Below are 12,831 nucleotides of genomic sequence, written 5' to 3'. Positions count from 1 at the left end.
ATCGGTTAAGCGTCTGACTTCAGCTCAGGTCATGATCTCGCAGTTCGTGGGTTCCAGCCCCACACCGGACTCACTGCTGTCAGCACAGAGCCTGCTTTGGATCTTCTGTTTCCCCTCCCTCTTTGCCCCTCCCCCACTTGCGTTCTCTTTCTCAAAAATAAATAAGTCTTGGGCGGGGGGCGGGGGGGGGGGGCGCGGCAGGAAACGAGCCTAGTGAACTTAGTCTCAATCCAGGCTGGTGTCAGAGTCTGGGGGACCTGTCCAGAGATCATTTGATATCTGGAGTCTGGGAGTTGACATCAAAGCTCCCTGGGGTTCCAGTATCTTCTCAAGATACAGCCACCCAGGGCCTCAGACTGAGGACAGATATGATTGCCTGGCTCACAAACTGTCAGAGTCAAGGTCGAACCAGCAAGTTGGGGTCCTTAGTGCCGGCTGCTGCGTGGGACTGAGCAGATGTGAGCTCCAAGGCTCTTCTCAGTACAGTGAAAGGCTTTATCTGAAATGGGGCTTATTGCTACTGAATATTAGCTCTTTACCCAGGCAGCTTGGAGATGTGAATTAAATTTGCATGAGAATTCTAATAAAAGTCAATTTTAGAACAATCAGGGCAGAATGGCAGAGTGCAAGGAGCTCTTAAATAATAATCCAAAGATACGGGTCTAAATCCCAGCTCTGTCACCACCAGGTCTGTGATCCGGGGAAGTTCCTCAAGCTTTCTGAGATGCAGATTACTCATGGTTGCCACATGGCATTGTATAGATGAAGCAGGATACCTTGGATGTCTTTTTTTTTTTAATATTTGTTTATTTTTGAGAGAGAAAGAGAGAGAGCATGAGCAGGAGAGGGGCAGAGGGAGAGGGGGACAGAGGATCTGAAGCAGACTCCAAGCTGTCAGCATGGACCCTGATGCAGGGCTCGAACCCACAAACCATGAGATCATGACTAGAGCTGAAGTCAGATGCTTAACTGACTGAGCCACCCAGATGCCCCTTGGATATCTTTTATAAGGCATTTTGAACATGGCGAAGCACTTGACCAACCTTCCCATGATTCTTCTGGATCCATTCACAGCAGGATGCTTCAGGAAGCCCCATCAGGGCACCATCTTGCCCTGGAAGAGTGTTGTCAGAGTTTAGGGCAGATAGGGGAAGGTGGAACAGGTGTACCAAAACATGCAGGAACACTGAGACAGAGGGAGTGGTTTGTCCCCAGAGCTGCCTTGGGTTCTTGGAGTGGGGTTCCCTACCCCACTTCCCTTCCTTCAACACCCTATGACTTGAGCAAACTTCAGACGTCTCTGTTCCTCACGAGCATGCTGACCGCCTTCACTTTAATTCACGTGTGGGTCTTGCACAGCTGTGGACCATTCAGGCCTCCTTTTCTGGGGGCCACTCTCTCCCATTTATTTTCATGCAGAGATGGGTCAGACAGGGCAGGTGGGGTCACGAGTATCCATGAAGGCTTGGGTTTTTACTGATACACAGACCATGGCCAGTGTCCATAGGAACCGCAAAGGCTGGGGTTGGAAGTACCCACCAAGTCCCCAAGTATGGGGGCTGAGCCCAGCCTAATGCCAGTGGTATCCTGCCCATTCTTCTCCCGGGGGAGGAGAGGTCTCAACCTTTGAGACCTTCCAGAAAGGGGGACAGCCCACAGCTACTTCTGCCATCTCAGCCTTTTACCTTGTTTGCTTAGAATTTGTCTCATTCACCCAGGAGCACCCAGCCCTGGTAACTGGACAGTGGACAGGGCCACTGGTAAGTGGACAGGGCCGCCGGCTCAGCTTTGCAAAGGCTTGGTGGTTCTCCCTCTTGGTCTCAGCCTCTCTTCCCTCAATGGCTCAGGGGCAGGCTTGAACTGCAGCTCCACTCTGGCTTCTAGCCCTGCCCATCAACAGAGACCCAAAATATCCCCAAGACCTTCCCCTAAGTCCAGCCAGGACTTTTTAATTCCTAAACTTCACCATAATATACTCTGTGTCTACCAAATAATCCTGATGCCTTCCAACCCCCCACTTCTCATCCATTATATTGAACCCCTGAGTGCTCTGCCATTCTCCTCCTTGGGGGTATGAGAAAGGGGAACAGGGAGGTGTGCCAGACCCCTCTAAGACCCCTCCAAGAAATGTCCGATGTTCTTTGCCTCACCAATCACCCTTTCCGGTTTCAGGCCAAGAGCTCTCAAGACACTGCGGGAGAGGCGGGATCCGCCGCCCCAGACCAGCCAGCACCGCCAGAGCCCCCAGCCCGCCGCTCTCCGCCACCTGCCTCCCCTGAGAGGCCCGAGGAAGGCAGGGAGGGGGCGGCAGGGCCGGAGGAGCACTCGGTGCAGATCTGCATGAGCCCAGGCCCAGATCCCGGTGAACAGATCCTGTTGGTGGAGATCCCGGAGGAGAAGGAGATCCCCGAGGAGGAGGAGATCCCGGAGGAGAAGGAGATCCCGGAGGAGAAGAAGGAGATCCCGGAGGAGAAGAAGGAGATCCCGGAGGAGAAGGAGATCCCCGAGGAGGAGGAGATCCCGGAGGAGAAGGAGATCCCGGAGGAGAAGGAGATCCCCGAGGAGGAGGAGATCCCGGAGGAGAAGGAGATCCCCGAGGAGGAGGAGATCCCGGAGGAGAAGAAGGAGATCCCGGAGGAGAAGAAGGAGATCCCGGAGGAGAAGGAGATCCCCGAGGAGGAGGAGATCCCGGAGGAGAAGAAGGAGATCCCGGAGGAGAAGAAGGAGATCCCGGAGGAGAAGGAGATCCCGGAGGAGAAGGAGATCCCCGAGGAGGAGGAGATCCCGGAGGAGAAGAAGGAGATCCCCGAGGAGAAGAAGGAGATCCCGGAGGAGAAGGAGATCCCCGAGGAGGAGGAGATCCCGGAGGAGAAGGAGATCCCCGAGGAGGAGGAGATCCCGGAGGAGAAGAAGGAGATCCCGGAGGAGAAGAAGGAGATCCCGGAGGAGAAGGAGATCCCCGAGGAGGAGGAGATCCCGGAGGAGAAGAAGGAGATCCCCGAGGAGAAGGAGATCCCAGAGGAGAAGCAGGAGGCCGAGTGAGGCTGCCGCCAGCGAGCCACTTCCGGCAGGTGCAGGCCCGTCCCGAGCAACGCGCCCCTCTCCTACAGGCCCAGACTCCCGGACTCAGTAGCGTCTGTCATTCTGGCCCAGCGGGCTTCTGCCAAGGCTGGTTTTGAAGTCAACAAATGTCGTTAGTGTCCCTGAGTTCCCACCATCACCTGAGAACCCTACCTCTTCCGACTGTTATTTTTAAAAACAAAATTCTTTTCTATTTAAAAAGTTTGTGGGGAAAGGCTAGACAGAATGGGACTCCAACCCTCCGGGAAGCTTTGTTGGAGACTAAAGGGTTAGTGAATGTTTGGGTTTCAACCTCCCACATTTCAAGGATAGAAAACCTGCCAGCAGGTGGGAAGCCTGGCTGGCTCAGTGGGTAGAACATGGGACTCTTGATCTCAAGGTTGTGAGTTCAAGCCCCACATTAGGTGTAGAGATTAAAACAAACACAGCTTGTCAGCAGAAGGGTAGTTATGCTCTGCTGCTCATTTGACTAAATGGGAACTATGGCTCACCTGACGACCTGATTAGGGACATGATGCCCATTAGGGTAGTTAAGCATGGATCTGTTCCCGGGTTGCATTCAGTTCTGAGTCTGATGCCATCACCTAGTTCTGGTCTGCAGGGATTCATGCTTGCTTACTTTAACACCCTTGCCATAGAGATGATGGTGGCAACTTCCATTAATCCTAGAAGACAAAATTACAGCTGACACCACTGAAGTTCCTGATGCTTCCCCAGATCAAGTCAAGTCATGTTGCTTTAATGATTCAAAATAAAAGGAGGGGAGGTGGGATGGGGAGGAGTCCTCAGTCACTGAATATTGGGAGGATTTCATTTGCATATCTAATGGCTCACGGGGGAGTGGGTGATTAAACACAAAAACCCGTCCTGGGCCATTTGTTTCCACCAGCAACAATGAACACAAAAAGCCCCGGAATTCCAATAGGTACTGCCCATTTTATATAAAATTGCAGGACATTGTGAACTGCTGAAGAGGCCTTTGAGGGCTTACAAATGTGTGTATTTGTCTATCGGACTAAAACCAGAACATTCATTTCCCCTGTGAAAAAAATGAAACAATATGGGAGTTCTCAGCCTGGTCTAAACACTTCCAAATCCCAGGGTAACAAACAGATTTCTCTAGTTGATGACATACCATGTGATCTGAGTAATCACATTGCATATAGTGATGAGCAGCATTATTTTAGCCTTTTAAAAAGCTTTTATTAATTTATTTTAATAAATTTCTATGGGTATGAAAGGCTACCCAGTTAAAATGATCCCTCCTACCCCTGGTGCCCAACCTCCCTGGTCCCCTTCCTGGAAGCAACCACTATTATCAATTTCTCGTGCTCTTCCTTTTTTTTTTTTTTTCTTTCACAAATAATAACATACTAGAGCTGCTGTTGTTTTTCATTTGATTTATTCTGAAGATTCTTCTTACTATATAGAGGGGATGTTTATTTTTCATGCCTACAATCTAGTCCATTGTCTGCAAGTATCATAGCATTTAACGGCTCTCCAATTGACAGGCATTTGCCATGTTTTCAATCATGCTGTTAAGAAATAGTGCTTCAATTAAAAAAAATCATATACATAACTTCACTGGGAAACACTGTTTTTAAATAGGGGAAATCTGGAGGTTTGGGCTAATTTTTGCTTTACCATCCCCAATTATCATATTCATATTTACACTACATATTCTGTTTTCTTTCTTTTTTGAGAGAGAGAGAGACAGAGCATGAGTGATGAAGGGGCAGAAAGAGAGGGAGACACAGAATCCGAAGCAGGCTCCAGGCTCTGAGCTGTCAGCACAGAGCCCGATGCAGGGCTCAAATCCACAAACCAAGAGATTGTGACCTGAGCCCAACTCAGATGCTTTACCAACTGAGCCACCCAGGTGCCCCCGCACTTCATGTTCTAAATCCAAGCATAGAGAATGCTTCCATTTTTGGCAAGTATTTCAGATATATCAATCAAGTCAGTGTGTTACCCTTCAGTAGATGGCAAAATGTTTTGAAGGCACCTTCACTGTGAGATCCTATTTTATAAGGAATCTTTTTTTATATGAACATACTCATTATTTTAGATATCAACTCTTGAATGTATACTGCTTATTATATAAAGCGAGAGATTCTTGAGGTTTTCCAAGAATTGTCCTGGAAAGAAAATTGATTTCTTTTCTTTTTCTTTCTTTTTTTTTTTTTTTTAATTTACATCCAACTTAGCATATAGTGCAACAGTGATTTCAGGGGTAGATTCCTTAATGTCCCTTACCCATTTAGCCCATCCCCCCTGCCACAACCCCCTCAGTAACTGTTTGTTCTCCATATTTAAAAGTCTCTTATGTTTTGTCCCCCTCCCTGTTTTTATATTATTTTTGCTTCCCTTCCCTTGTGTTCATCTGTTCTGGTCTTAAAGTCCTCATGAGTGAAGTCATATGATATTTGTCTTTCTCTGACTCATTTCGATTAACATAATACCTTCTAGTTCCATCCATGTAGTTGCAAATGGCAAGATTTCATTCTTTTTGATTGCCGAGTAGTACTCTATTGTATATATATACATCTTCTTTATCCATTCATCCATCGAGGGACATTTGGGCTCTTTCCATACTTTGGCTATTGTTGATAGTGCTGCTATAAACATTGGATGCATGTGCCCCTTCAAAACAGCACACCTGTATCCCTTGGATAAATACATAGTAGTGCAATTACTGGGTCATAGGGTAGTCTATTTTTAATTTTTTGAGGAACCTCCATACTGTTTTCCAGAGTGGCTGCACCAGTTTGCATTCCCACCAGCAGTACAAAAGAGATCCTCTTTCTCTGCAACCTCGCCAACATCTGTTGTTGCCCAAGTTGTTAACGTTAGCCATTCTGACAGGTGTGAGGTGGTATCTCATTGTGGTTTTCATTTGTATTTCCCTGATGATGAGTGATGTTGAGCATTTTTTCATGTGTCGGTTGGCCATCTGGATGTCTTCTTTGGAGAAATGTCTATTCATGTCTTTTGCCCTTTTCTTCACTGGATTATTTGTTTTTTGGGTGTTGAGTTTGATAAGTTCTTTATAGATTTTGGATACTAACCCTTTATCTGCTATATTGTTTGCAAATATCTTCTCCCATTCCATCGGTTGCCAAAAGTTTTGCTGATTGTTTCCTTCACCGTCCAGAAGCTTTTTATTTTGATGAGGTCCCAGTAGTTCATTTTTGCTTTTGTTTCCATTGCCTTTGGAGACGTGTTGAGTAAGAAGTTGCTGCAGCCAAGATCAAAGAGGTTGTTGCCTGCTTTCTCCTCAAGGATTTTGAAGGCTTCCTGTCTTTCATTTAGGTCTCTCATCCATTTTGAGTTTATTTTTGTGTATGGTGTAAGAAAGTGGTCCAAGTTCATTCTTCTGCATGTTGCTGTCCAGTTTTCCCAGCACCACTGGCTGAAGAGACTGCCTTTATTGCACTGGATATTCTTTCCTGCTTTATCAAAGATTAGTTGGCCATACTTTGTGGGTCCATTTCTGGGTTCTCTATTCTGTTCCATTGATCTGAGTGTCTGTTTTTGTGCCAGTACCATACTGTCTTGATGATTACAGCTTTGTAGTATAGCTTGAAGTCCGGGATGGTGATGCCTCCTGCTTTGGTTTTCTTTTTCAAGATTGCTTTGGCTATTCGGAGTCTTTTCTGGTTCCATACAAATTTTAGGATTGTTTGTTCTAGCTCTGTGAAGAATGCTGGTGTTATTTAAAAAAAATTTTTTAATGTTTATTTATTTTTGAGAGAGAGAGAGAGAGAGACAGATTCAGAGTGGGGGAGGGACAGAGTGAGAGACACACAGAATCTGAAGCAGGATCCAAGCTCTGAGCTGTCAGCACAGAGCCCGACACGGGGCTTGAACTCACAAACCGTGAGATCATGACCTGAGCCGAAGTCAGACGCTCAACCGGCTGAGCCAGCCAGGTGCCCCATGGTGTTATTTTGATAGATACTGCATTGAATATGTAGATTGCTTTGGGTAATACTGACATTTTAACAATATTTGTTCTTCCTATCCAGGAACATGGAATATTTTTCCATTTGTTGGTGTCTTCTTCAATTTCTTTCATAAGCTTTCTATAGTTTTCAGTGTATAGATTTTTCACCTCTTTGGTTAGATTTATTCCTAGGTATTTTTTGGTGCAATTGTAAATGGGATTGATTCCTTGATTTCTCTTTCTGTTGCTTCATTATTGATGTATAGGAATGCAACAGATTTCTGTGCATTGGTTTTATATCCTGCCACTTTGCTGAATTCATGGATCAGTTCTAGTAGTTTTTTGGTGGAATCTTTTGGGTTTTCCATATAGAGTATCATGTCATCTGCAAAGAGTGAAAGTTTGACCTCCTCCTGGCTGATTTGGATGCCTTTTATTTCTTTGTGTTGTCTGATTGCTGAGCCTAAGACTTCCAATACTGTGTTGAATAACAGTTTTGAGAGTGGACATCCCTGTCTTGTTCCTGACCTTAGGGGGAAAGGTCTTAGTTTTTCCCCATTAAGGATGATATTAGTGTTGGGTCTTTCATATATGGCTTTTATGATCTTGAGGTATGATCCTTCTATCCCTACTTTCTTAAGGATTTTTATCAAGAAAGGATGCTGTATTTTGTCAAATACTTTCTCTGCATCTATTGAGAGGATCATATGGTTCTTGTCCTTTCTTTTGTTGATGTGATGAATCCCATTAATTGTTTTGCGGATATTGAACCAGCCCTGCATCCCAGGTATAAATTCCACTTGGTCGTGGTGAATAATTTTTTTAATGTATTGTTGGCTAATATCTTGTTGAGGGTTTTTGCATCCATGTTCATCAGGGAAATTGGTCTATAGTTCTCCTTTTTAGTGGTGTCTTTGTCTGGTTCTGGAATCAAGGTAATGCTGGCTTCATAGAAAGAGTTTGGAAGTTTTCCCTCCATTTCTATTTTGTGGAACAGCTTCAAGAGAATAGATGTTAACTCTTCCTTAAATGTTTGGTAGAATTCCCTGGACTCTTGTTTTTTGGGAGATTTTTGATTACTAATTTGATTTCTTTACTGATGATGGGTCTGTTCAAATTTTCTATTTTTTCCTGTTTTAGTTTTGGTAGTGTATATGTTTGTATGAATTTGTTCATTTCTTCCAGATTGCCCATTTTATTGGTGTATAATTATTCATAATATTCTCTTATTATTCCTATTTCTGCTGTGTTGGTTGTGATCTCCCCTCTTCCATTCTTGATTTTGTTTATTTGGGTCCTTTCTTTTTTTCTTTTTGATCAAACTGGCTAATAGTTTATCAATTTTGAAAATTCTTTCAAAGAACCAGCTTCTAGTTTCATTGATCTGTTCTACTGGTTTTTTTTGTTTGTTTGTTTTTTGTTGTTGTTTGTTTTTGGTTTTGATAGCATTGATTTCTGCTCTAATCTTTATTATTTCCTGCCTTCTGCTGGTTTGGGGTTTTATTTGCTGTTCTTTTTCCAGCTCATTAAAGTGTAAGATTAGGTTGTGTATCTGAGACCTTTCTTCCTTCTTTAGGAAGGCCTGGATTGCTATATACTTCCCTCTTATGACCACCTTTGCTGCGTCCCAGAGGTTTTGGGCTGGGGTGTTATCATTTTAATTGGCTTCCATGTACTTTTTAATTTCCTCTTTAACTTCTTGGTTAGCTCATTCATTCTTTAGTACGATGTTCTTTAGTCTCCAAGTATTTGTTATCTTTCCATTTTTTCTTGTGGTTGATTTCGAGTTTCATAGTGTTGTGGTCTGAAAATATGAACAGTATGATCTCAATCTTTTTGTATTTGTTGAGGGCTGATTTGTGTCCTGGTATGTGATCTCTTCTGGAGAACGTTTCATGTGTACTGGAGAAGAATGTATGTTCCACTGCTTTAGGATGAAATGTTCTGAATATATCTGTTAAGTCCATCTGCTCCAGTGTGTCATTCAAAGCCATTGTTTCCTTGTTGATTTTTCTGGTTAGATGATCTGTCCATTGTTGTAAGTGGGGTGTTGAGGTACCCTACTATTATGGTATTCTTATCAATGTTTGAGTTTCTTTATGTTTGTGATTAATTGATTTATATATTTGGGTTATTCCACATTTGGAACATAAATGTTTACAATTGTTAGGTTCTTGGTGGATAGACCCCTTGATTATGATATAATGCCCTTTTGCATCTCTTGGTACAGTCTTTATTTTAAAGTCTAGATTGTCTGATATAAGTATGGCTACTCTGGCTTTCTTTTGGTGTCCATTAGCATGAAAGATGGTTCTCCATCCCCTTACTTTCAATCTTAAGGTGTCTTTAGGTCTAAAGTGGGTCTCTTGTAAACAACATATAGATGGGTCTTGTTTTCTTATCCATTCTGTTACCCTATGTCTTTTGATTGGAGCATTTAGTCCATTGATGTTTAGAGTGAGTACTGGAAGATATGAATTTATTGTCATTATGTTTCTTGTCGAGTTGGAGTTTCTGGTGGTGTTCTCTGGTCCTTTCTAGTCTTTGTTGCTTTTGGTCTTTATTTATTTGTTTTTTATTTTCATCTTTTCTCCCCCCAGAGAGTCCTCCTTAAAATTTCTTGCAGGGCTGATTTAGTGGTCACAAACTCCTTTAATTTTTGTTTGGGAAACTTTTTATCTCTCCTTCTATTTTGAATGACAGCCTTGCTGGATAAAGAATTTTTGGCTGCATATTTTTCTGATTCAGCACATTGAATATATCCTGCCACTCCTTTCTGGCTTGCCAAGTTTCTGTGGATAGGTCTGCCACACACCTGACCTGTCCTCTCTTGTAGGTTAAGGACTGTTTTTCCCTTGCTGCTTTCATGATTCTTTCCTTACCTGAGTATTTTGTGAATTTGACTATGATATACCTTGTTGATGGTCGGTTTTGTTGAATCTAATGGGATTCAACACTAGATGAATGTGCTCTCTGGATTTTGATGTCTGTGTCTTTCCCAGGTTAGGAAAGTTTTCAGCTATGATTTGCTCACATAACCCTTCTACCCCCCTTTTCTCTCTCTTCATCTTCTGAGACCCCTATGATTCTGATGTTGTTCCTTTTTAATGAGTCACTGATTTCTCTAATTCTTAAATCATGCTCTTTTGCCTTAATCTCCCTTTTTTTTCCTGCTTCATTGTTCTCCATAAGTTTGTCCTCTGTATCGCTGATTTCTCTGCTCTGCCTCATCCATCCTTGCCACCATGGCATCCATTTGAAATTGCAGCTCAGTTATACCATTTTTTATTTCATCCTGGCTAGATTTTACTTCTTTTATCTCCGCAGAAAGGGATTCGAATCTATTTTCGACTCCAGCTAGTCTTCTTATTATCGTGCTTCTAAATTCTGGTTCAGACATCTTGCCTGCATCTGTGTTAGTTAAGTCCCTGGCTGTCGTATCTTCCTGCCCTTTCTTTTTGGGTGAATTCCTTCATTTCATCATTTTGAAGGGAGAAAAGGAATTATTGAGGTAAAAACATTTTTTTAATTAAAATAAAAAAATTAAACTTAAAAAATTGAAAACAACACACACACACACACACACACACACACTAAAATTAAATAAATTATGCTAGATCCTAGGTGTGTTTTGGTCTGGGTGTTGAAAGGAGCTTGATTAGAGGAAAAAAGGGAAAGAAAAAAAGGAAATCCTTTGAAAATTTGAAAAAATGAATACACTGCAATAGAAATAAAATGAAATGATGGAAGTAAAATAGAATTTGAAAAAAATTACACAAAAGTAAAATATATAGTAGAAAAAAATATTTTTAGTAAAAATTGAAAATAAAAATAAAGTTTTTCTCTTTCTGTATTCAAGAAAAAGAAACGAAAAAGAGAAAAAAAAGAAAAAGAAAAAAGAAAATTGAATAGATGGACCAGCGAACAGACTGAAATACGATTGAACTTACTTTGTTTTCCCCTAGAAGTCAAACTATGAATCTCTTTATAGTCCGCCAACTAAGCAGGCAGAGAGACTAGTGTTCCTGAAGAACGAGGTTGGCCCCGTTGGGTGGGGCTTGGTGTAATGGCTCCGTTCTCCACTAGATGGCGCTGCTTAGCTTACTGGGGTGGATTGTGGTGGTGCTTGTCGGTGGGTATGCGCATGCGCGAGATTGGTGACAATGGCGGCACCCAGGTACCCATTCTCTAGGATTGGAACTCTGTTCTACCCGATAAGCGATCCCGCACCCATCCTTTGTCTCTGGCTTCCATCCACTCCCCACTTTTACACTGTCCATGACCAAGCTGTCAGGTTCCCGGGCGGTACCTCCCTCCTGAGTTTTATCTCAGATACGACTGTGTTTCCTGACCCCTTGTTTCTGAGGGACTGTGGTTTGACTTGCTCCGCCCCTCTGCGGGAGGGTCTCACCGAGAGATGGCCGAGATGGCCGGGTGTGGGTCTGGAACGTTTGTGGGTCTGTGCTGCCACTGATGCCCAGACTGCGGCCGGGTGCCAGCCCGACCCAGAAAAAGTGGCAGCAGCATTTCAGGGGTTGTGGCAAATCACAACACGCATCTGGCACCAGGCTTCACCCCCAACGACCTTGTTCCAGCACCAGCGAATGTGGTTGTTCTCCGGGGTCCGCTGACACCTTTGCCTGTGGGGGGGGAGGGGCACACAGCCTCTACCCGATGTCCTGCCAGCAGGGGAACCACCACTCCCCATGTGGCCCGAGGGCCACCCAGACTTCACTCTGCTCCTGGTGACTCGCCCTTCCCACCAGAGCACCGCCAGGTATCAGCTGCGCAGTTTCCGACTCTGCGCTCCCCCTGTTACAGAGTCTTAGTGGAATTGAAACCCTCTCCTTTCTCCCTTCTCTCTTTTTAGTTCAGTCCCTGCAGCTGTTTCCACTTTTCCACTTTCTCTCCAGCTGCTTTTGGGGGGGTGCTTTTCCCATATTCCACCCTTCCCCCCCCCCCCCACCACCATCTCCTACCTCTCTCTACCTCTCCCTACCCTCCATGGTTTCTCTCTCCCCCAGTTGACCTCTCCGTGCCGTGTACCTGCTGAGTTCTGTGGTTCAGGTTGTGCAGATTGTTGTGTTAATCCTCAAATCAGCTTTCTAGGTGTGCAAGATGGGTGTTTATCTGGCTGTACTTCATGGATGCAAAAAAAAAAATTGATTTTGAAATGAGATTAGCAGTGTCTTAATTTAACTGTGATATTTCATTAAACTTGACGCTTTCACAAAAGTTGGATATTAAATAAATTGAATTTGAGGCTAGCATTATTCTCCAAGCAGAATTAGACTGGGTGATTGCCAAGGTGTGGATGGCATAGCTCAGAATATTGTAATTCTGCAGCTGAAACAGAATCTTTATTTATGTGTGTTGAATCTCTACTAATTTAAAATGTCTCAGCGTTCCCTGTACTGTGGTAGAAAATGAATAGCAAGCTATTTTTTTAACTATATAAATATTTTAAATAAAATTAAAACCAAGAGGCTGTTTAAAATTCCATTATCAAAATATATTTGGCTACCTGGAGTATTTTCATCTGTTTTCTTAGCAAACATGAACACTGCCTTTAAACTCCAGCTTTTATCCTATGACAGTGCATTTTAATTAAAGTATTTAGACAAATGTTCCGGGCTCGTGGGTTCCTTTCAGAAACTGTGTGACAGACCCTTTTGTGAGGAAAACTAAGTTTATTTCCTGGCTCAGACTCCCTAGCTTATTTGTGATCGACATCCTGGGAGCTATCATCCACCCTGCATTCCTGTTTGTGGAGAGATGTCCTTGGACACACCTGTCCATGGACC

At 43.6% G+C, this 12,831-nt stretch overlaps 1 protein-coding gene across 6 annotated transcripts in view; it reads left to right on the top strand.

Annotated features, from left to right (window-relative positions):
- CNGB1 (cyclic nucleotide gated channel subunit beta 1) overlaps nt 1–4,665 on the top strand; it is a 77,150-nt gene extending 72,485 nt beyond the window's left edge. For 4 of the 6 annotated variants that reach the window (XM_058707786.1, XM_058707788.1, XM_058707785.1 and 1 more), the window contains one exon: nt 2,173–4,665. In XM_058707786.1, the coding sequence (XP_058563769.1) occupies nt 2,173–3,042 (870 nt within the window). In that variant the 3' untranslated portion in view covers nt 3,043–4,665. The remainder of the gene's footprint in view (nt 1–2,172) is intronic. The other 2 variants (XM_058707790.1, XM_058707789.1) reach the window with 1 other exon arrangement.
- The last annotated feature ends 8,166 nt before the right edge of the window (nt 4,666–12,831 follow it).

This window comes from Neofelis nebulosa, chromosome 17 (assembly GCF_028018385.1).
Source record: "Neofelis nebulosa isolate mNeoNeb1 chromosome 17, mNeoNeb1.pri, whole genome shotgun sequence".
In the NCBI taxonomy this organism is placed as follows: Eukaryota; Metazoa; Chordata; class Mammalia; order Carnivora; family Felidae; genus Neofelis; species Neofelis nebulosa.
The sequence above is the reverse complement of the archived record's forward strand: the minus strand, read 5'-3'. Positions and strand labels throughout refer to the sequence as shown.